Here is a 24,505-nt window from a genome sequence, read left to right on the forward strand (position 1 = left end):
CAACCCGCGGGCCTAATCCGCGGACACACAGACACACACACATACACACACACACACACACGCACACGCACACGCACACACACACACACACACACACACGCACACACACACGCACACACACACACACACACACACACACACACACACACACACACACACACACACACACACACACACACACACACACACACACACACACACACACACACACACACACACGGGAAGGTCAGAGACAGTGATGAGTCAAAGAGGAATGCATCTCTGAGTGGATGAACTCTCTTCTCCTCTGTCTTCTTCACTCAAACACAACTCCTTGTACAGCATTGCATCTTGAATTACACATGTAGTAAATGTAATCCCATTTGGGATGAGCGGATGATGCTGGAACACGGCACTGCATGTGTATGTAGGAGTTATCTACAAAACTCTGAGGGATAATGTAAGGCCGTGTTATTTTTGACCCACACGAAGTGTTACATAAGGCCTCAAGCACAAAATAAGTGCTTCATGCCAGGAATACAAGTTTTTGTGAAATATTTCTGGTCTCGGATCAAGCCACTCCTCAGCTTCTTCTCAGCTCTGAGTAGGCAGATCTGCCGGATTACACCGAGTTATCTGCTACTCCGGATTAAAATTATAACTGTATTGTGTCCTCACCCCCACTGCTGATGTCTAGATCAGTGCCTGTAATCACAATGCCATGCAGACCTCAACTAAACCCAGAACCAACTGTAGGACAAATATAGCCATTGCCTCTTAAAAGCTTCTAATCTTTGTTGCATTGCTGCACAGTATGCCTGCCACCATGTGACATCCAGGCAGAGAGGAGGTGACCTATATTCTCCAGCAAACAAAAACTCTCATCTCTTTGAGTGTGTGGGCATGATATCACAGTCATAGAAATTTTTTTTAAATAAATTGCATGTCAATGCGTTGCATTGTTCACCAGATATTAAAGCAGAGATTACTGCATATTGTTTGAAGCAGAAACGAATCTGCGTTCACACGGGCACGTTTTTTGCGGATCATTTTAACTGCTTTGACTTTGATCTGACGGATAACATGTGCTCGTCTTTGTCTCTTGGATTATTAACTTGCACAGCAACCAGCGGCAACTCTGTTCAGCAAAAACCTTGCTGATCTTGCACATTTCTTTTTGCTGGCTTAATCCTCTGAAGTCAACTAGTCAACAGCTGCCAACAGATTTCGTATGCAGCCTGTCTCGCCTCAATAAATAGGCCTTTATTTGACCTGGACTCGGGTGTCCTCTTATCTTAATGTATTCAGGCTTTACAATAAGGTGTCAGTCGCTGTTTTCTGCCCCTTAATCAACTGATCTCAGAGAAGAAGAGGAGCATTTACTTTGGTGGTTCCTTTGAGGTGGCGACTTGTTGGAGGCTGAGACAGATCAACACGACACAGTTGCATCTCTCTGAAACACAAAGGACTCGATGCACCAAAGCTGACAGCTGGTTGGCATGGTGATGACAGCATAAGTGGGATCCATTAGGTTGAGATGAGGGGCGGCTCTGGTAGTTAATAAGAGGACTCACACAATCCTGTCCCTCAGAGCAGTCTTCTGTGCTCCTCTGCGACGTGGCGAGCTCGCTTTCAACGCCGCATTTTCTACTGAACAGGATAGCCACACAGGGGGTTGCAGGGGGGCGACGAGATAACAATCTACCAAGACTACAATCTCGCAGAACCTTACACCCCTTCAGGGAGACCTTGTGAGTGCTGGCCGATGCCTCCACCAACTCCATTACCCACCTCCACCCCAGTTCTCACCAACGTGAGTCATGGTATGTGTGGGTGACAGGACCTGACACGGGGCCAGATATATGATCTCCACTGTAAAGAGGAGAGAATCTGTCTCCTTGTTGGAATGTGCTACCCATTAAAACATCCCCCATCTTCAATCTCTTGCCTCATAGTTTTAGTGACGTGTCGAAACTTCCTCCATCGTTGGTCTCACATACAGAATAATACACCAAATATATACTAAAGGCACTCGATTTCCATCTTGCATTACTTTAGTTCTGACATTTTGGGCACCAGCAGCAAAAACATTTTCTTTTTGCTATTATTGCAAACTACTTTATTCAAGATGATTTTAAAACCATACAATGCTGTCAAGCTTCATGTGTGGATCAGATTTTATCATTAAAAATGGACCAAGGCCAAATGTTGGTCATTGGTTAGACACCTGTGTAGTAGGTCTTTCTCAAGAAGGTAAAATATATTACGATTGCTCACTCACAACCAGAGGTGAAAATTAACAGAAACTACTTATACTGAGTTACAAAGACTTGACCTCCGGGTACATTCGATGAAAGAACTAGCCGAGTGTAAAGTTCAGATGTTGAACCCTGTAATCACAGTATAAAGTTCTAATGTATGTCTATGTTTGTGCATTTGCACCCCATCCCACAAAAACTGTGATTCTTGATGATTTTGTGTATCAATGAAATTGTACAACAGTACCAAAGTATCTATACTTTTGTATAGAATGCGAGTACCTGTACCATGGTATTTGTGTTGTATATCAATAAAGACACAAGTATAGCAACAATAAATATATTTTCAAACACCTCATTTAGGATCAAATTTCAGTTTCAGTTTGCAAAAACGTTTCAGTCTTCTTCAACTCTCAACGACAGACTCCAGATAAAATAACTTCATCCTCAGCAAAACTCCATCCAATATATGAGCAATGCAGCATAAATATACATTTACAAATGGATCTGATAAGTCCAGGATTTGTATTGGCAGGTAGCTAATCCAGTGTCTCATTTGTTTGATCAGATTCAAGTCAATATTTTATAGCGAGCGGAGAAATGTTAAAAAATAAATAAAAAATGGTACTTTTAATAGAATGAAGTACCTGCAAAATATATTATGCTCAGCATAGACTGCTGTTAATATATTGTATCTGTTTTTTAGTGTTTAGCAGGAAGTGTATTGTATACTGGAAGTGTATTATGATCCAACCACGGAAAAAGAGCAGCCTGCATCAGCCACAAATAGAACAAAACGAAAGATGGCAATCCTCTTCAGAGCCAAGACAAAGTCCTCTCGAATCACACATGCACTTTCCTTTTTAAGTAGTGATGTTGTCCCTGGAGCATGTTGCAGGCTACAGTTTACATCATTTTGAATGTAAAATGTGTTGCACCTACCAAAAGAAATTACAAAATGTTTATTTCAGTTGTTCTGCAGAATCAAACGCTGCCAGAAACTGTCTATGCTTACGATGAATGAGCTGTACACCTATGTGCATCATTATCACATTTTGAAGAACATTTGCAAATAGGTTTCAGCCGATTGATGGGCAGGAAGTGTGCAGTAGACTTTTAGGACTTTTCTGCAGAAAAAGAACAGCCTGCAGCAGCTTCAAACGCAACGCAGGGAGTAAATCCACTGATCCAACGCAGTGATTACAGACTAAAATCCCCCAAAACGTGTTAAAATATCCCTCTATTTGAATCACACATAGTCTTTTGATCCTCTGTTGCTAAAAGCAGCGGTGTAGTCCCTTTGAGGTGTGCTGCAGGCTATAGTTTACGTCCCTCTAAATGCAGATTGATGACCTGTGTTGCATGTAACTGAGCACATATTAAATCCGCTGCTTAGGACAATGACCTCCTCTGTGGCACTTTCTTGAGCTACACAAACACGAAGGACCGATCCCCCCCCTGAACTTTCAGATTAATCCCCAACTGACATCAATAGATCATTTGCGCCACCGATCCCATCAACACACTGTTCTCTCACACTTGGACCTATGTTGCTCGACATGGGAGGGGTGGACGTGATAGAGATGCAGTGAAGAAGACCACTGCAAAATACCAGAGTGCTCGCGAGGATACCGGGTAACTAACAACAGCCTGGGGATCCAGGCGTAACCACCACAACACACTCTCTGGCCTCATCAATCACTTATGAAGGATTTTAGGTTTGCTATTAATATGCCTGCTTGCGTTTCATGGCACAGTCAAAGAAAGATGAAGAAAAAAAAAAAAACAGTGAGGGCAACGGTGGTGGACATTTCATTCAATAGAGAAGAGACAGCACAAATTATCTGGTGCCGTGCGAGATGTGTTTGGGCCGTCTTATTCTGTCTGACCTGGAAAATAAACCTTTTTTTCATTCCTACAAGAATCGTGTCAAACTCATATTGAGGTTTATACGAGGCCATTAACACTCCCAAGTCTGTACAGTAAATTTACAGCCAGCAGCTGGTCAGCTTATCTTAGTTTAGTTACTGGAAACAAGAGAAACATGTATTTACTTGACCCTTCCTTTTCGATTGCTGTCCTCCTTCAGTGCAGCTTAAACCAACAGAGGGATGTTGACTATAATTATTTCCAAGCTTTATGCTAAGCTAGTATGGGCTAACCAAGCACCTGGTTTTTACTGCATGTTCATAAGAGCGGCGCAATTTTACTGCTCTTCTCATTTTACTCCAGAAACACAAGGCATTCATTCAGGACAGAGGTCTGCAACCGGAAGCTTGAGAGCTTTGTTAGGTTTTTTTTCACTGTATGTTTCATTAGAACAGATCACTACAATTGGCTTTATGTTTGAGATTGCATTAATTTTTAAGTACTAACTGTTCAAATACAGACTTCAAAATGTAATCTCAGTGTATAAGAGGTTTACAAGAAAAAGTTTAGAGTGTACAGTTCAAAGTTATTATGGCACCGGTCCGGCCCACTCAATATAGAAATGGGCCACATGTGACCCCTGAACTAAAATGTGTTTGACACCCCTGATGTAGAGAAAATGATAACATCCAGAAAGCATTTTATTCCATTCAGACTTCTCTTTTTTAAACAATTAATAGCGTTTTGATGCGATTTCACACCTTCAAAAATACTCAAGGTTGAATGCATTCAATGAATATACTTCCTTTTGGACTTATTTAGGTGTACATGAATCATAGTTCTATTGTATATAGCAAAACTATAAAGCCGTCTTGTGTTATTTATGAAAGGGGAGTGTGTTCTTCAGCTCCCGATCAATTTTACTCGATAGAAGAGGGGAAATGGCTTTTTTTTGGCCATAAAAGTTCCGGACCCTTGTTTTGATGTTAAAAACAGAATGATCATTTATTATTTTCAGTAAAGGTGCATCTCAAAAAAAACTACAATACCATTGAAAGGTTAATGGTTTTTATCTTTATATGGTTCTCTGGAGGAGGTGAAAGTGAAGGTGGCCTGCCATTTACGTCCTGTCAGGGTGTGCTCGGTAGTCGCATGCACGCACGCACGCACACACGCACGCACCCACGCACACACACACACACACATGAGTTCCCGCCATTCCATTTCCACATTGCATTGTAAGATTTAGAGGCACTAACGTTACACTGTGATCGTCCAAAACATCAGCAGACATGGCTTTTTTTCTTTTATTAAAAAAGAAATGCTGTACGATTCATTTAAGTTTGCTCATTTGTCAATATATTTATTTTTCTTTTTGACACTATCAGACATCTACAGTTAAAACACAACATTTGGCAAAATTCAATGATTTGGCAAAAAACTGATTGACTCAGCAAACTGGCAGAAAACGAGCAATTGTGAAGAAACCACACTCGTCGATTTCATCCCACTCAGTATACAGTGATTTTTCTTTTTCTTTCTTTTTTTTTTTTTTTAATAAGGACACCTTCAAAACCAGTGCCAGGCCATAGAGTATCCAGAGACACCCTGATTCTCTCTGAGGGGCTGTGACACACTCACAGACTCAGACAGCAGGAGATGGGGGTTGGAGAAGCACTGCGGCTCCTCGAGTTTGTTTTTGTGCAAACAAAAAAAAAAAAAAGAAAGAGAGAAAAGATGACAGAGACAGACAACACATAAAAAAAAAAATTATAATAATAAAACTTTTGATCCTTAAAGTCACCAACCACACTGGACAAGAAAGCCTTGATTTCATACTGGAGATTGGACTGTACAATGTGAAACCATAAGTGGCAGTTTCATAGTTAATCCACAGGACAGGCAGAGGTCTTGGGTGACAGTTTCTGTACTCACAATAGCTCCATCTAAGACGGCCACTAGCACAGTGAGTCACACAACTCCACATGAATAAAAGTGCTATATCTCTGCTGCATTTTGGCACAACTCTTTTTTTTTTTCTCAATTAGGTCATGCCAAGAGGATTACCACTGAACACACACACACACACACACACACGCAAAAATTAAAAACGACTTGAATGTAAAGTTGCCCCCTTTGACAAAAAATAAAACAAAAAAAACAAAAACGTCCACCTCACGACACTAAAAGCATTGTCTCCGATGCTGTTAATTCATTTTCAAGTGTCTCTTCTCTCACATTTGATTCACAGCCTCATGAAGCACCAGCCGTTACTTACAAAGGTACAGCTAAATCACATTCACTTCCTGACAACACTTGCATGTTATAAAGACATTTGAACATTAAAAATATATACAACACATGGTTTCTTCTCCCCATGAATGCAGACGTGCGGGTCGGGGGGGTGAGTGGGTGAGGGGGTGCTCTCTCAGTCTGCTGCACATGCGGGTATGATCTGTGTTAGTGGACTGGTTTGATCCAACTGATGCTTCAGTTCACTACAAGGTTTATATACAAGTCTCACTATGGCATTTGGAACCATACTCCATAAGAAAAATAATTAAATTCATCCTAATGTACATCAATGGTCCCATTGACAGTGAAAAAATATCAAAATGATCACATATAACACAAACTTTGACCAAGAGGCCATCGGCTCATCTTGCATAAAAATGTTGACGTGGTTTTGCACAGTACTATCTTTAAAAATAAAAAAACCATAACCGTCATGTCAATAGCTGCTGAGTGCTGTTAAAATGCATTGTTCAGAGGATTAGCTGTGTGAAAGGGATGTGATATCTTATCTACAGATACTGAGCACTCTGTTTTCCATGTGATCTTGAGTGTTGTAAACGGGAGTGCAAAAGAAAAGGATAGAGGAAAAAAAAATCTTTGCATGCTGGCTCCCAGGTAAAGACAGTGATGGAAAAATGTTACATTTGTTTTCCCCCTAGATTTCACATACTATACATTTGATCTCAATTCACTCGTCACATCTGCTGGAGCACATTTATAGAAAGATCAGTGTCGATACCTAAAGTCACATTGTGGGACGATCGTACAGCACATAGAGAATAGCGACATCTGATGCCTCGCCCATGTATTAAGTTTGTGCTCTTTGTTGCCACATCGGCCACTCAAAATACAACATAATGACAAGTGTAGGGCTTGCATATGGAGTGACACTAGCTCCTGTACTGTACAATTATCATACACATGCAATCCAAATGCACTGTGACATGCTACATGTGAGTATGAACAATTCACCACATGATTAAATGACAACCTCCCTCTCACACCTGCTGTCATTGACTACCGGGTGTGGTGACCCCCCCATCTGCCATCCACATCCACATGATACAAAGACCGTCTCTCTCACTGTACATACGTGAAGATAGCTTGGATCAGCAGTGCAAAACTATAAAAATATGGAGGAAAGAAATGACAGCTACATAATTCCAAAAATACACAATATGTACATGACACTATTGAACTACTTTCACATTTTAGTTCGGTAAACACTGCATAGGTGACTGCATCACTAGCACAGATGACATTGTTGTTGTTGTTTTTTTAATTATCATATAATGCCTCACTGGAATAAATATTACATAAATATTTTTTACTCTTATGTCAGCTTTCTTCTGCAGCCAATAATTTTCCAACGTCACTTCACGAATAGGCAACATCAAAAAAAACATTTAAAAAATTATAGTAATAATAATAACCTTGCATCATGAATGTTGCACAGGAACATTCATACAATCAAGCAAGCACACAAATAAAAGACCAAAAAAAGATAGCAGCAAATGTGTTTACATCAAGCAAATCATGGGTAGCAAAATCAATTTAAAAAATGGCGTGCAGTCAAATTCTCATTACAAATAAATAAAAAATAATTAAGGATCATCAAAAAAGGCAAAGTAAGGCTTCGCAACTTCTGCTTGCAAATAAGATTGAAAAAGAACCTAAACCAAAGAAAAAGTAAATGGACGTCTCAATGGGCCACTGAGCCAATAGGAAACCACTTTTGGCTGCTCTTGACAGAACAGTAATGAACCTTCACGTTAACCGAAGGACAAAAGTCTTAAAGCACTGCCTGAACGACATAACAAGCACTGCATAGCCCTACAAAGCACTATCCACCCCAGTACCACTTGTCAAGGTTATTGAATGCCTTGTACTCCTTGTGCCTCCGCAGGTAATCACAAGCCAGGCATGTGTGCTCTGCCCAGAAATAGGCCTTTTTTACTTTAAAGTGTCGTCGCCACTCAAAGTACCTGAGGTACATTTCCTCATTCTTGTCCAAGAGCAGCAGGTATTCGGCCAGCTCCTTGGGCGAGGTGAAGTCGTCCACGTGGATGAAGGCGTCACCCTGGATGAAGTTCTCGTAGTTCTGCCTGGGCGGGCCGAGAACAACTGGCACTGTCCCCACGGAGAGCGGGTTGTACAGTTTCTCAGTGATGTAGTCCTTGTGGATAGAGTTCTCGAAAGACAGGTAGAACTTACAACTGGCCATGGTGGGGAAGTAGTCCTGATCGGAGATGTACTCCCCGAAGGCTTGTCCGTAGGCGTGAACCTCAATGTGTTTGTACAGCTCGTTATAATATTTCACCCGCACATGGTCCTGGTTCCAGTTGCTTACAATCCAGCAGATCAGCTTGTTTTTGCTGGGTGGGACAAAGTCCTCCTCACCCTCTGCTGCTACGATGGACCCATAAGGCACTTCAATGTCAGCATCCTGACGGTAATTGAGAGTCAGATTGAACATGTTCTCTATCCCGGGAAGCTGGGACGAGTGTGATGGCGACTCCAAGTTCATCCATATCCACTTCTGGAACGATGGCCGCTGGAGAGGCGGCAGGTTGGACAGGTCCGTGCAGATGTCTCTGTGATGGATGACGACTCCATCAGACTTGTTATACAGGTTCCTGTCCGCTGTGATGAAGCAGCCCTCGATGTTAAAAAGAGAGCTGCAGACACTCAGGTCATAAGTTTGCCCGAACGGCCAAAGCCAGATCAGCACCGTGGTCACGTTCTTGTCACTCTTGGAGAAGAGGTTCTTGACCCTGTCTGTGGACACTGTTGACTCCACGGGACCTGACAACCAGCTGGTGGATGGTTTAAAATACATCAAAAACAGAGTCACAAAGCATCCCAGGATGAAGGTACCGAGCAGAAGGGGTCGTAGGATTCTGTGAAAAGGTGCAGATGGCATACTCTGTCCTGCAAAGGGCAACCCAAAGAAAAAAGCCAGATTATAATTGTGATTAAAACTTTACAACATCGACACTAATCACCTCATCATGGAAAGGTCTTGCTGAGTATCACCACGTATTAATTACCCGATCGTTAGCTATATGTATTATTTGTGTCTTTGTCACAGATGACTCTGGAGGATCTGCATATGAATGCAGTTTCTATTCTTATAAATGTACAGTTTTACCAGAAGCACCTTGGATCATAATGAAAACATAGTGTGAAGGCTCCCAGAGGACATCGCTGTACAGACCTGGTGGATTCGACTGAATGTTGAAATCCAAGTGAGACTAGAGGTGGTGGAAACTGGAGGGAGCAGCTTCTACATCGGATCGACAGTTGGATCAATCTTCTCGGTTGTTCAGCGCTCATAGGAAACAAAACGCAGGTCGCAGCAAAGAGATGCTTTCTGGCTCTTAAGCTGAGTAATAATGATCTTTAATGATCTAATGTGGTGTGTTTGAACTTGAGGGTACAGGTCTTCTTAACGATGCCTCCTATACGTGAGCAGAGAGAAAGAGAAAAAAATCAATTAGGCTGGAAGAGGGAAAGGAAAGAAAACATCACCACAGAAAAAAAGCAAGTCTGGAGGTTTTATGCAATCTGCATGCAGCAATAAGCTTTATCTCCACAAACAAATCTGATCATTAGTGGGGGAAAATACATTAAAAACACCACAGTAACTTCAAAAATGGCTTGCTCAGTCTGTGCATTATTTGCAATTTTCCAGAAAAGCATGCATGTGAGCATCCAACTCTGTGTATTGTAAGGGAATGCTGCCATCTTAAGGCTGAGGGGAGTAGAAAGAACATCTCTGCTTCTTCAGCTCTCCGGCTCCAAATACACCTGCATGTTGCATAAAGAGGCCATACAAGCAGACTCGGATGCCTCGAGAGGTGGCTTTGTCTCCTCTGTGCATTACAAAAACAGATCTAAATTCATAACTCGGGGTTGCTTGGCGTTCTTATCTGCAGAATGTGATACACGGGGAACAATGCAGGCCTTTATCCCCTCCCTTCGTATCATTGTTTTTGATTATGCTACACAAATCTACACCCTAAGGCTAAATAAATCGGGCCATATGAGCACGGCTCTTTTGTCGAGGCTTGTGATATCAATATATTTTCATGTAGACAAATCCTCTTACACTGCTGAACCACACTTTCTCTCAGCTGTAGGTTAAAGCTCTTTGCTTCGCTGAGGATGCAGCCCACGAGATTCCGCCATATGTTGATATCTCTTATATAGAACATGAAAACAATCACAATGGTATGCAGCAAATACGGACTGTAGTGCAGCGAGCAGACCTCAGCCTGTCAAATATGCAGCGCGTGATGAAGTTCAAGTGTTTCCCGGTGTATGGAGATGCTGCAAAGGTCAAAGTTTAGTATAGCAGAGTGATGTGGCTTTCAGTGCTTTTATTTTCCATATCTCCATTATTTGAGATCACAATGTGTTTATTCCCATTTATTTATTTATTTATTTTAAAAAAATGTTGCTGTGGTTTTGGCAAATGCATTGTGATGTATTTGGGACACGAAAAGAGCACTGCATGGGTGAGTAGTCTGCAGTAGAGCTATGTTTTAAATGACTGGAGAGAAGCAGAGAGGTGAAAAACATGCAGCTCCAGATTTTTATTTATTTTAGTGGCTCCAATGAAATGCATCAAATCTCACATATGAAGCTTTCGTAACAAGTAAGCTCAAGGGTGCGATAGAGGGAAATACATGATAGATTTACGTCTTTAGGTATGAAGTCCTACACACACACACACACACACACACGCACACACACGGATTGCAAACGGACATCCATCCCAGGTGAGAATTAATTTCCAGCCGCCAAGCAGTGAAGGTCATTTTAAAACGTGATGCTATAGAGGAGCCACTCTTTAAAATGGTTGTCTTTCTGGGTGACACTGCATTGAAGTAGTATAGTGGTGATTCACAGCAATTTTTCACACTACAGCCCATCTCTGTGTGAAAAAACAAAACAAAACAACCGCACAGAATATGCGAGCGTGAGAGGATGATGCTGAACATGTATCACAACATAAATCACATCTATAGGAGGAAGAAGAAAGAGAAGAAGAAAAACAAAAACCTTGGAGTGGGATACATTAAAAATGCAGGAATGCAGCGTGAAAACAAACACCCGGTGGAAAATGGGTAAAACAACACCTTTCAGGGTATTTTGTGGAATTTCCATGGTTTCTAATTAGCTGTGGAGGATTTGCCGTTCAAATCGGGAGGCGATGCTCAGTCGTGGGGGTGCAGGGACAGAAAAGGGATGGAGAAGAAGAAGAAGAAGAAGAAGAAAATATCCATGCATTTATTCTTACTCACCATCTCGACTGGCGGGAGTCAAAAAAAATACAGCCGTCTTCTCATTTCCTCCACAGCTCTTTGCACAGACACCTTGCAACGTAGGGGAGATGCGGATGCGTTTGGAATAAAAAATCAAGTCCGTCCGCCGTGTTTGCAGCAAGAGATCCGGTGGAGCCCACATCCATCGTCCTGATCCCGAAAAATGATGATACCTACTGTGGCAATGTGCACTGATTCTTCACCCGCTTTATCTTTTGCTGCTGCTTCTGCTGCTGCTGCTGCTGCACACACCGACGCAATGAATGATGGCTGCGCGCACGCACGCACGCACACTCACACATTCACGCGCGCGCGCGTATATGCACGCACGGAACTGGCGGCTAGCCCGTCGATCTGCACACTAAATCCATGGCTCGGTGTGTGAGGACGCCATGTATGCTCAGGGATGTGATGCGATGTGGAATAATTCCCTGCTGGCTGCCCATGCGCTACCTTGCTCTGTTTACCGTCAATGCAGCTGCAGGCTGTGGCCGCGTGCGCGCGGGCGCGCGTGGCAGTGTGATGCTGAGGCTCTGCCACACATTTATCATCTGCTCAAGTTTTCCATTGGAATAAACAGGTGAATCATTTACCGCTAGATTTGTGCATGTTAAAACGGATGCACGTACGCAAACTAGTCACCGTGAGAAATGGAACCAAATGCGCCCCAAACTCAAAATACGTCACGTAAAACAGTTCCTCCAACTTTACCAAAGGTTTCCTTTCATAAGTTCCCGTTTAATGGTCCCCAAAGCTCACTTCAATAACCAGAGGAAGAAAGACCGGAAGAAAGAAACATCATTTGTTTAATTTGTGCCTAGGATTTAAAAAATATATATAATATAATATAATAATATATATAGATATTATAAGTACAAAAGTCCTCCTCGAAGTATTTACAAATTGTTATGAAGCATTTCCCAGTCTATTCTCCCTCAAATAAATATCTACATTCAAAGCACATTTACCAGACGAATATTAAAATGGCATTTTTAAAGAATACACTTATTGGCTAAAAGAAGGAAGATCAAAAGGTTTGAATTGATATTCAAGCTGTGGGCGTATTTAGCAGCAACTTTCATCTATCGTCTGAAACAGCAGAGTACACCCTGCACCAATAGCCAGGAGCAGGGCTTCCATCCAGTTCATGTCATATCTAAGCACATTTCACAAAAGGTCCATTTGTGTTGTCAACAAAAGTCATTTCCAAATCTGCAATTTTCTTTGTTAAAAGAACAAACTTGTTGTCTACAGGAACGCAGACTGAAAAAACTTTAGATAACCGTTCAACTTGGGTGTTCCCAATAGCAAATAATGATTGTAAAATTAACACATTACATTAGGCAACAATCACATGGGCCAACTCAAAAAAGATATATCCATAACATACCTGAGAATTCTATTTATTTAGGATTCAGCACTATGACTGTTTGTAATCTGTTATTTCCACCTACCAGCCTGTTCACAAGGTTGCATGCTCTCTGTGCATGTATGGGTTCAGTCCCTGTACTACAGTTTACCCCAATAGTCCAACCAAATGCGTTTTAGGTTGATTGTGACTCTCAGATATGAATATGAGCGTGTGTAGTTGTATATATCTTGCCTTCACCCACAGTGAAGCCCCCACCATTGGTGTAAAGCAGCGTGCAGGATGGATCAATTGGAATTAGTGTTCAAACCTTTTGATCGACATCATTATAGCTGAGAACTACATTCTTTGAGAAAGCACTTGCCTTATATACTTTATCGTTTGTGGAAAGAAATGTGCTTTGAATATTTCATGGAGATAAAGTGGCTCAAATGCCTGCAACTGACTAAAAGTAACAAATACTTGCACACTTGCCGATAACCTATTTTTAATCATTCACAGTGGGAAAATATTGAGTTAATAATGCACTTCCATAAAGTTGGAGGGGTTGTGAGGAATTCATTTATGAATAATTGAGGCTGCAAAGGCTGAGATAACCTCATTTTGTAACCATTGTACGGGGATCAAGCACTAAATGTTCCTTCCTTCATTTACAAGGACTCCATAACAAAAGTCTGACATCCATCAGGCAGGAGAATTTGTTAATTATCAATTTCTAGACTCTTGTAAACCGGGGATTTAATCAACATGTCATTGAGTTTGATTATGTCTGAAAAAAGGGAATTCCCTCAAGAGATGTATTTGAAATAAACTTGTGAAACAATAAATAAACACCTATTTTTCTTCCCAAGCATGTGCCATTATTATTACTTTTGCAGTAGCTCTTTAATTCTCATTGAAACTAACCAGTGTTTGTTTTACGTGGTGATATGAATGTTGTTTAGTACTTTATTTGACGTGGTCTCAGTGTGGCCGTTTGACGTAAATCTAGACTGGGAAACGTTGAAATGTTTTGTACCATAAAAGCATTAAGTTGAATAGAAACTGCCCGAGGCTGGTTTGATGTGGGTCTTTAATTGTTTTTTTACTGATGCATATTTAGACCTTTTGGAAATAACATCTGTCATGAAGAGAGCTATTCACTATGCATAGTACACCTGCAGCTATGACGTTAAAAACATTTTTATAACAGGTTGCGGGCAGAGTGTCAAAGCTGCAAGTTGTGGGCTCAAGAAGCAGAATGATGTCAGTTAGAGCTGCACAGGCACAGGTATTACAGTCATACTGTCTGAGACTGGGTGAAACGGGATGCAAGGTAATGGTGCGCGGTACCAGAGAACAGAGAGAACAGCTCAGACCTGACTGATGATGAGGGATTACCGTAGTCGGTCTGTCCAACACTAAACAAAGCATGTGCACTATTACTGTGTTTGGTGAGAATCTCAGAGAAAAATAACTGTCTGGGCGTTCTCAGTTCTAAGTTCTATATCTCAATTGGGAACTTAGATTTTCACCATTTGTCTTCTGCTGGTCTGAATTCCTTTTTCTTTTTTTTTTTTTTTGGTTGGGTTTTTTTAGCTGCTCCCAATGTAAAGAGCCGAAAAGAAAGTTCAGTGAAATCTTCAACCCCCAAAACAACAAAACAATGAAAAGACACAAATTCCACTCAAGACATCAAAAGCAAGGTGAGGTTATCGAGTCTTTCATCAGCGATTTAAGGCGCTAAAAGGTGTCACTTTGGAGAACTGACTGATGAGCTAATCTGCGACAGGATTGTGCGTGGCATTAGCAGGGACTCTATAAGGAAATCTCTGTTGAGAGAAAATTATTTTACGCTTCCCAAGACCATCTCAATATGTCACATTCACGACATGACTGAAGAAAATTAGCAAGACACTGGCCACACAAGCCACCAATGTTGATTTGATAAGGCCAGTGGTAAACAAGAAATACCAGCAAAAGACAACACAGATCATCACAAAATGCAACAGCTGTGGGGAGACAGCTACATTTGGACAACATTGCCATAACTGCAAAAAAAACCCAAAACATTTTATTTTGATGGTGTCACAGTGGACTGTTGTGTTGACTCTGTAAACTCAGAAGAGAGGGATGAAGGCTTTGTCACTATATGCATAAATGACCGAGCCATTGAGATGAAAGTGGACACTGGAGCAAGACGTAATGTGATGTCTCTGCCAACATTCGCCCAAATGAACACTGGAGAGCAACTTGTTAAACACAAGAAAATAACAAATTGTGTGGCTTATGGAGGCACCTATCCAGGATAGCTTCGTGAGCTATCCTGGATGTTTCCAGACTGTTTAAATAAATGACACATTTCAGAAGACTGTCTGATCATTGACTCACACCAGGGAACGACTTTCAACAATTCCTCTATGGCGCTTTTCTCCGACAACTGCTTTGGCCCTGGCTGGAACATTGGTATCAATTATGTTCATACATTTACAGCTGAAGTTTATCTACAGGGTTGTTGACAGAAGCTGAAGGCTGAGCTGGTGTGTGATTGGAAATCTGGGTAAAGACGAGATGAGAGCCTTTGAATATAACAAAGTGATAATCAGAAATGGCAATATCCTTCACCGCAACCTCAGAAATGTTTAGACCTTTGGAAATAACCAAAATAGCCCCAAGTGGTCTGGAGCAAAGGATCACAGGAGGAAGGAGAAGGGCAGAAGTGAAGGCACCCCCCAAGAACCCCATCCGGTCTGAAGCGGCCCTTACTGTTCCACAAGGTGTTGAAGTTGTCAACGAACTTTGTCCCAGAGAAGGTATGTTGAAGTCAGCCGTGTGTTATTTTTTCCATTGGTTGGAATGAGACGTGAAATAATGACCCTTGCGGACAACTTAAGAGCAGGGGTGGGCAATCCTGGTCCTTCAGGGCCGCAGCCCTGTGTGTTTTAAATGTTTCCTTGCTCAAACACACCTGAGTTACCATGCCCACGTCTGATTTAGAGTCACCCACTCAGTCATGAGTCAAGCTCTGGGGATAAAAACACTAATTCCCAATCAAACAAAGAACTCTGGAATCATGGGTATTTGTATGTGTGTTTCAGATGATCACACTCATGTGTTTTTTTCAATAAAAGGGTTTGATATAACCATGTTTTTGGTCAAGTGAGCATCATTTTTCGCTTTTAAATGTTTTTAAAAGTTGATGAGTCTGAAAAAATAAAAATAAAAAATTCTAACCAGATCATGTTAATCCTGATCAAATATATGCAATTTTCTATTTCTAAACACATTTTTGTAGCAGCAAGTAACATAATGGATGTGAAATTATTAATAAATTGAATTTTAAAAATCATATCGGTGTTGAGCCCGATGGGACTTTCCTGATGAAAAAAAGACTGAATAAATGAAGCCAAATCTTCAAGGCAAAACCTTGGGACGAGTGCTTTTCATTTCGAACGACAATGGCAAACTTCTTTTGAACAAATCTTTTAATCCCATCAAGGACTTTTTTTTTTTTTTTTGAAAACTATGAATCATTTTCCTTCCACTTCACAATAATGCAGCATGTTGTGTTGGTCTCTCACACAAAAAAAAATATCCCAAGAAAATGCATTTATCTTCGTGGTCGTAATGAGACTAAATGTATAAATATTCAAGCAGTATGGTATGAATGAGCATTTTTGCAAGCCACTGCAAAAGCATGCATTAATGCCTTATCTAAGTTTTTTGCTCCAAAATCTAATTTCTTATTCATTCAGGTCGTCAGTGACACTGACCACAGTTTGCACGGTAAATTCCAGTACATCTCACACAGATAACCACAATCTTGCTCTGTGATTCTCTTAAGTGAAACACTGTTTTCCTGAGTGCCTGCTGTTTGCCTCGCCACGCTTCATCTTAAGATTTGAGTCCGACGCGCATTTGAAACATGGGGATGCATGTTGTGATTGTTTCTCGAAGTGTATTTTGAGCCGTGGTTGGGTTCAACCAGGGAGCAGTTTCATAGCAGCAGACTGCTTTTGTTTACTCACGTCTTTCCCTCCTCTCCAGGGTGCACTTTATTTCTATTGAGCTTTAATACAGTCACAGATCACCGAGAGGCAAAACAAGCCAATGGAGCGACAACTGGTTATGAGAGAGGAGGGGGGAAAAAAAACAAAACAAAAAAAACATGCTGATTTACACAATGAATCCCACGATGTGGCTGGTTATGCAGGCGGCAATAAAACAGCAGATAAATTAACAATAAATCACTAAAGTGCAAAACATATACATCACGGCAGTTCAAGTTAAGCTGATCAAGTTGTCCACTTGCAAGTGACTGAAGAAATATCTCGTTTCATTCTCGCGGGTGTAAATTCTGGTCGGTATTCTGTCGTCTTCTCTACGCTATCTCAGACCCTGAATGGACACGGGAGCTCATCGGGTTCCCAGACAGATCACTCCTGCCATCTTCGTCTCTCGCCACCAAATATCGCGGCCCATTTGCGAGTTATCTCCAGGTAGATTGTGGGTTTATTGGGCAGATAGTCCAGATACACCGTCTGGCTCGTTTTGGGGATTGCCATTTCGATCTGAGTGCCTTCGTGCCACTCGTTGAACGACGTGATCGAGATGAAATCAGGCCTGGCCTCGAGCGCAGCGCTCAGCGAGGTTTCATAGTATTTGCCGTTGATGCGGTTTCGAGTGTTTTGGAAGTTCCAGGGACGAATGCTCGTGTCGATATATCCCGGGCCCACGCTCGGAATGAATAGGAGGTTGTTATCTTCACAGAAAGCTTTAATGGAGGCCCAGTTACGCTGCGTGGACCCATAGGAAAAACCGTTGGTGGCGAAGTAAGTGTAGACGCCGTCGAACCCTGCCGTCAGGATGTCTCTCTTGTGTTTCTCCTCTACCAGCAGAGCGAGGAAGATGGCGTCATATGGGGTATCCCTGATGCTCTGACTCTCCGTGTGTTTCAGCAGTTTGCTCCACTGCTCCGAGTTCAGCAGATATGAGTCATACACATAAAAGAGCGGAAGCAGTTTGCCAGTGTTGGTCCGGTACTTGAAAAACGCTGGGTGCCTTCCATATCTGGGGAAGGGAGACACAAACACACAAACAAGCGGAGAGAGGAAGATGTCAAGAGGAATGAAAAGGGAATAACATGGCGATTACAGACTGAAGTAATGAGTCACGACAGAGCGATTCCCTGAGAGAGGGTGAGACCACAGTGGTGACATTTGACTGACACCGAGGAAACGTTGGCAAGGCTCACTTCTCGATGATGTATTTGACGTTAGTGAACATGTTGACTTCATCCCTTCCTTGGTACGGTTCAATGTGGAATGCGACCTGTGAAGACAGAATTGACCCTTTTGAAACGAGTTCGACAACAAGCACAGCTGCCGTTTTTCATACAGACCTTTATGTGGTATTTGTGTGCCACCTCCAGGACCAAAGGCACGAGGTTGTCCGTTGGCTCGCCGTTCTCATCCTTCGAATTGGGAGGATACCAGGAGACCGCAGCCACGCCTGCACACATCAACCCCGAATGATTAGTGACTGATTGACAAGAAAACAGTCCAGACCACTGATCATAAACTCCCCAGGCTATATGAAGTGGAAAAGTTGGTCAATGGAGATTTTTTTTATTTTTTTTATTGAATCCCACATCGTATCAGGCAGACGTGAGGAACCATGACTGGGATTTATCAGTAATGATAATGACAATTAGAAATTTGCCTTGTTTTGTTGCAAATAAAAGACAGCTCTTTTGAAAAATACAGCATTTGACAAAACTGTTCAAGAAAATTCACATGATTCCAACATAATGCAATTTTTTTTTATGACGCGTCCTTGTGCCAAACAGTTTAATGTAAAAATCTTAAATATCTTTAAGCACAAAAGCAAAAGATGACTTCACTTTGTGTTTTGTTTTACTTTACTCTCCAAATCTGTGTGAAGATCTAAAATCTTCCTTTTTCCACACAAAGTTCTTCTTCATCCACACAGTATGGTGATGAATGCTGGTAGGAATAGCTGTACCACTGATCTCTTGGTTCAGGTTGCAATGTTTGATATAAACTACAAAACACAATGGTGCCAACTTCAGTTAGTAAAAGAGCCTAATTATTATTATTATTATTATACAGATACCAATCTATTTATCCTATAGTTAAATCTTACAGAATCACTAAAAATGGCAAAACCATTAAAATGATTTTGTCTGTGAAATATTTTATCTGAAATATTGGTACCGGTAATTATAAAAAAAAAATGACTTGAAATTAACAGCTTTAACTCTCCTGTGAATGTGACCGATGCACACAATATAAGGAAATGTGTGCTTGATAGGTTATTTCTTTGTTGTAATGATGTTTATTGGCAGTAAGAAATACATCATTTCTCTTTTAAATTGCTGCATTTGTAATTACCTTCCATTTGGGGAATTGAGAGCACATGACAATTTCCCATGGGCACAAAATCAACTCTTCTGCTCATCCCACAAATGCATGTTACTTCCAAACGTGGCACCTATGACAAAGAAGTATTGCTACAGCACGGAAGGAAATAATCTGCGAAGGCACGAAGGCACGAAGGCCCTCACTTTGTGTTTCGTTTAGTTTTAGCAATGTGTGATTTTAAAGCACATCCGTCGTTATGTTCAAATTACACTGTTGTGCAATTTGTGGTTAATAGTTTTATAAACTTCCTTATTTGAAAGAAGATGCACTTCCTTTTTGTTTTTGTTTTTGTTTTTGCTGACGAGTCTGCGCTTTTAAGTTTTACAAACCTCTGCATTTACAATATACACTCCCCGTCTTTGTTAGCAGACAGCGTGACATTCCCTCCAGGGTCTCACGATGTTGTTTAGAAAATATTGTCACAGGAAAACAATAAAAAAAAAATGTTTCTGCTAAAAACAAGTGTTTTAATTCTCTTTGTTAGTTTTACTTATATTTGTATTTATTATTCTTAATGCAAAGTAATATAATATCAGAGCTTGCTGCAACATAGCCATATTTACACTATTATATCATTTAAAATCTAACAAGATGAATGTGAGCTTTGTAAAGGCCTCGGCCTCTAATATGCACCTAAAATCTACTGAATCACTTTCTCATTACATATCATTAGTTTGCAACCATACTTAAATTTTTTTAACCACTATAAATCTCAATGTTAAGCCACGTCAAAGGGAAATTAAGATTTGTTTTCTTACCAATGGCTGCAGTGCGCAGCTGCTGCATATGAGCCTCGATGATGGAGGGGTCCCTGGAACTGTAAGCCCCTAAAGAGGGGTAAAAGTTTGACCCGATGTCATCAGGTGGGCTGTGTCTTCCCTGCGGATACCCCTGGGCCACTTTGAAGTCCCAGTGTGGCAGCTGCGGATGGTCCCAGTGGATGTATTTGCCATCGAACTTGGGGTTTCCAAACCAGGTGTAGTAGAAGGCGTGGAGATAGTAGTTGGGAGGAGGGAACTTCCTCAGCGTGGCGGCCAGCTCTGCATCCTTGTCCGACTGAGCCGAGTCGTTCATTTTGGTCTTGTCGGGTTTGCTGTCGTCGTCGTCGTCTTTATGGCTCTCGGGGTCATGCTTTCTGTCCGCGAACAGCTCGACGCCTCCGGGGCTGATGAGCGGAGAGTCGTCTGGCGAGAACGCCTTTAAGACCACCGTAACCACGAGCACGAGCAGCACGAGCGCAATTAACGTGACGCAAGACTTGCGTCTAAACCTCGCCATTTTTCAGTCAGTGCTTGAGGCTTTCCATGGCTCACTGTTGAGACAGCAGTGAGGGAATGATGTTGGACGGGCTGCCATTGAAGATCAGTGGAAGAGTTTGTGTTCCGCCTTGGAGTTTAAGGGAAAAAAAAAAAAAAGGAATGAGCGTGTTAGAAAAGAATTACAAAAAGCAACTTACAAGTTTTTTTTCTTGGTTAAAGTGATGTTTAGTCTCTGAAAAATTGGATCAGCTTCCCACAGACTGAAGCAAATAATAAAAAATAAAGCCAAATTTAGTGCTCAAACAAAGTGTTTCATCATTTTCATTAATGAGAGTAAGAATTATTATATGGTTTGTCTTTGAACCTGAGGGGATACAGCTCGAGCTGACAACTTCAAATGTTTTTGGCTAATTAAGAGGAAGAAAAATACTAATTCAAGTAATATGATCAAATAATGAGATTTGAAAAACATTCTCATTTGAGATGCAAATCTGGTGTCTTTCATTACTTAGGCTTTAAATCAAACCAGTATGTTCACGAAATGATGTCGGTCCTTCAAACCACTTCCAATCAAACATTGCTGAATAAATCATTAAATCCCTAGAACACATTCTCTGGCATTTACTTTAAATTAAATCCTGAAAAAAAAGGTGCAACGCCTGGTGGATGGATGGGGCTTTGGTTGAGTGACTAGGTTAGGAATCAGGAGAGGAGCTGAAAGTTTAAGCAAGTGGCTGCCGAAACGCCATCGCTGTACCAAATAGTTTTCGAAGAGGGAACTGAGCTTCAAAGCTCTGTTTACCAGTTACTGCAACTTGGACGCAGCAAGATTTAAGTGGCTACGGGGTGGTGAGCATTACTCTCCACGACAGGGTGAAGAGGAAAGGGATTCACTCTCTCGGTTGGTCTGACTGAACTTCAGGGTCACAGCAGAACAGAAGATGAGATGGAGAAAGTTTCAGGACATTATTGGACGTACCGTGTTCCTTGGAGTATGTGGACTCAGAGAGAAAGGGGATTGGCACTTTCCTTATGTAATAACTTTTTTAAATATTAAAAGTAGAGAATAAATGTCAGGAAAAGGCCTCTGGTTTCCCCCAGGTCAACCCCCCCCCCCAATAACCCTACACTTTAAAACAACAACAACACTGGTATAGAGCAACTATGACGAGTTGCATCTGGTTATGTTTGATACGTATTTAATCAAATAACATGTTTGACAAGTTTGGAGAGCTGTTATGTATTGATCAGAGTATTGTATATTACTATTGTGGAGAAGATAATAAAAGAGCTGGTTGAAATGCAACGTCGGCCACATCGTAACGTACAGTGACAGCCACCATGACGAGTTTGCTTCTTCGTGCACTGTAGCTTGATCATGCACTGTTTATTGATCATGCAGTTTTCTTCATCATGCACTTTGCTTCATCATACACAAACCACAAGCTAACATTAGCCGCTTCAACTCCACCTGCACTGAACTTCGGACTTGTAAACAACCCCGGGAAAACACCGTGCTGAAAAACAACGCTGCTTTACCGCTGCGGCAAAACTTCGCTTGTCTCTATATTGAAGCTTTCCCAACATGTAATAATGTAAACACACCTCGTCCCGAGGATGTCCATGAATTATTTTATCCGCATGAGAGGTAGAAGACGAGACATACCCCGCACTTCTGGTTCAGCCCGTCGTGTACGATAACCACTGATCTACAAACGCTCTGATGGTCCAATATGGCCGACTTTGACTTATCCGATTGGTGCGTGAAGCTGCTATTATTATCCCCGACGTCACCATACAACCACAGATACAAGAGGCTCTGTAACGCTTGAGTGCTCAATATCACCCCCTTCAGTTTGGAGGGCGTACTACATGAACTATTCCTGTCTTTACTGTTTCAAAAGAAAACGTCAGACAATACGTTTACCCTGCGGTTTCAGCAAAAAAGTATTGATTGCGGACAGCAAAACCGACTGCAAACAATACAAGAAGTCCCTCAAATAAAAAGGTTTGTCGTCTAATTTTTTATGCAAATTTAATTCTGTATTATTAGTTAACTGTAATACTACATCTGTAAATCTCAGCTAACGTCAGCGTCAGTGAAGGTAACCAAGTCCGTTAAGGTCAGTTTCCTGTGTGTAGCTAATCTGACTATACATATGTGTACACCAATTGTTTTTAGTGTATTTAGAAGTGAATTTAATGTTTAATTTTCTCTGTAAATATGTTATTTTGATTGTGTTAAGAGCTGGGAAGAGGCATTGAACTTGATCTATCTACATCACTAGCTTATCTGTACATCTCTATCGCTGTCTTTATTTTTTTTCTGTCTCCCCTATCACCATATTTCTCTTTACCAACTCTTTTTATACTCGATATCGGTCCATCTTTATACACTATAGTCTTTTTCTATTTATCTACCACTTTATCGCTATACACCTCCCTGTAGCTCTCTCACTCCCTCTCTTTCTATATTTCTATCTTTACCTCCCCAAATCTGTGCATTTTGATCCCTGTATATATAACGATACACTTCCCTGGTTATTTGTATTTGTTTCCATTTCTAACTATTTACCCCATCTACTTATCTTTATCTTGATGTCTCAATTTCTACCTCCCGTTAACTTTACACTATTTTGCTATATCTGCATTTGTTTAAATCATCTAATCTACTATGGCTTTGTATAAATTCGTGTTTTTTTTTTTTTAAGATGTTCCTGATAATGGGGTTATTCTTATTGTTAGAAACTGCTTCCATGTTGTCTGTAAAGCCCTGGTAATGACTTCTGTGTGACTGAAGACTGTTTATATGTGCTGTAATGTTTACAATAACTTGTTTTAGGTATCACTTCACTGAATTCTCATCCCTGCATCAATGATGGAGGCAACACCATCGCGGCAATGTTTAGTCAAGAAAAAGAAGACAAGAATTTGTTTTGACAAAGCCAACACCACAAAGAAACAGGTGAAGTAGGAGAATAAACTGCTGTTTCACATGTTGCATTTAATTCAAACTAAAATACTTTTTGCGGGAGCAATTTAGACTTAATGCAATTGTTCTTTCACAAAGATATCTATGAAGACTCATCTGGATGATTTTTCCCTCCAGATTTAATTATTGTGGGAACCAACATCAGGATTAAATGTGCTGACGTGTACAAATAATTACTAATTACTCTTGTGAACCCAAATGTCGCCCCTCTACTCTCTCCTCAGGAGAAGTCAACGTTCAGCTCAGAGAACATAACCTACTACACTCTCCTGTTTCTCAAAGTGGCACTGTGGGTTACGATTGCTTGGATCTTATCTCACCTCCACATGGGCGCTCCATGTTTCCTGCTGATGCTGACCGGGTGGTTGTATTCAGGCCCGATGCAGAGCGCTCTGGTCTGGGCAAAGAGGCGCCTGAACGGCTCAGCTGCCACTACTGTCACACCGAGACGAAGGCTCAGCAAATGAATCAATTAAAAGATATTTCTGCTTTCCAATTCTGTCATCATTCCTCTTATTTTACAATGGGTTTTTTTAGGATTGCAATGTGTAGGTATGTGTCTATTCATACGGATTAATATTATATCTATACCACTTTTTTCAACTCCAAACTTTTGCTCGAGATAATCAGAGATGGTTTAATTTAAATATGTATACTTGATGAGCCTGCCACTAGTGTAGTGGTTGGTAATGCATGCACGTAAACACCACTCAGCAGCCTCTTTAGGTTCCA

General features: G+C 41.1%; 2 protein-coding genes across 2 annotated transcripts; both read right to left on the reverse strand.

Moving 5' to 3' along the window:
• Nucleotides 1–8,244: 8,244 nt before the first annotated feature.
• Nucleotides 8,245–9,327, reverse strand: fut9a (fucosyltransferase 9a; the record flags this gene model as incomplete). Its single annotated transcript, XM_080512272.1, has 1 exon — nt 8,245–9,327. Exon 1 carries the CDS (start codon nt 9,322–9,324, stop codon nt 8,245–8,247), a length of 1,080 nt encoding a protein of 359 aa, XP_080368398.1. The 5' UTR covers nt 9,325–9,327.
• Nucleotides 9,328–17,108: 7,781 nt separating this feature from the next.
• manea (mannosidase, endo-alpha) lies at nt 17,109–22,467 on the reverse strand. Its single transcript, XM_080512982.1, has 5 exons — nt 22,387–22,467; nt 20,281–20,908; nt 18,481–18,590; nt 18,334–18,410; nt 17,109–18,149 (listed from the first exon to the last, which is right to left on the reverse strand). Exons 2-5 carry the CDS (start codon nt 20,798–20,800, stop codon nt 17,516–17,518), a joined length of 1,341 nt encoding a protein of 446 aa, XP_080369108.1. The 5' UTR covers nt 20,801–20,908; nt 22,387–22,467; the 3' UTR covers nt 17,109–17,515.
• Nucleotides 22,468–24,505: the final 2,038 nt, after the last annotated feature.

This window comes from Blennius ocellaris (assembly GCF_963422515.1).
Source record: "Blennius ocellaris genome assembly, chromosome: 17".
NCBI classification, from domain to species: Eukaryota; Metazoa; Chordata; class Actinopteri; order Blenniiformes; family Blenniidae; genus Blennius; species Blennius ocellaris.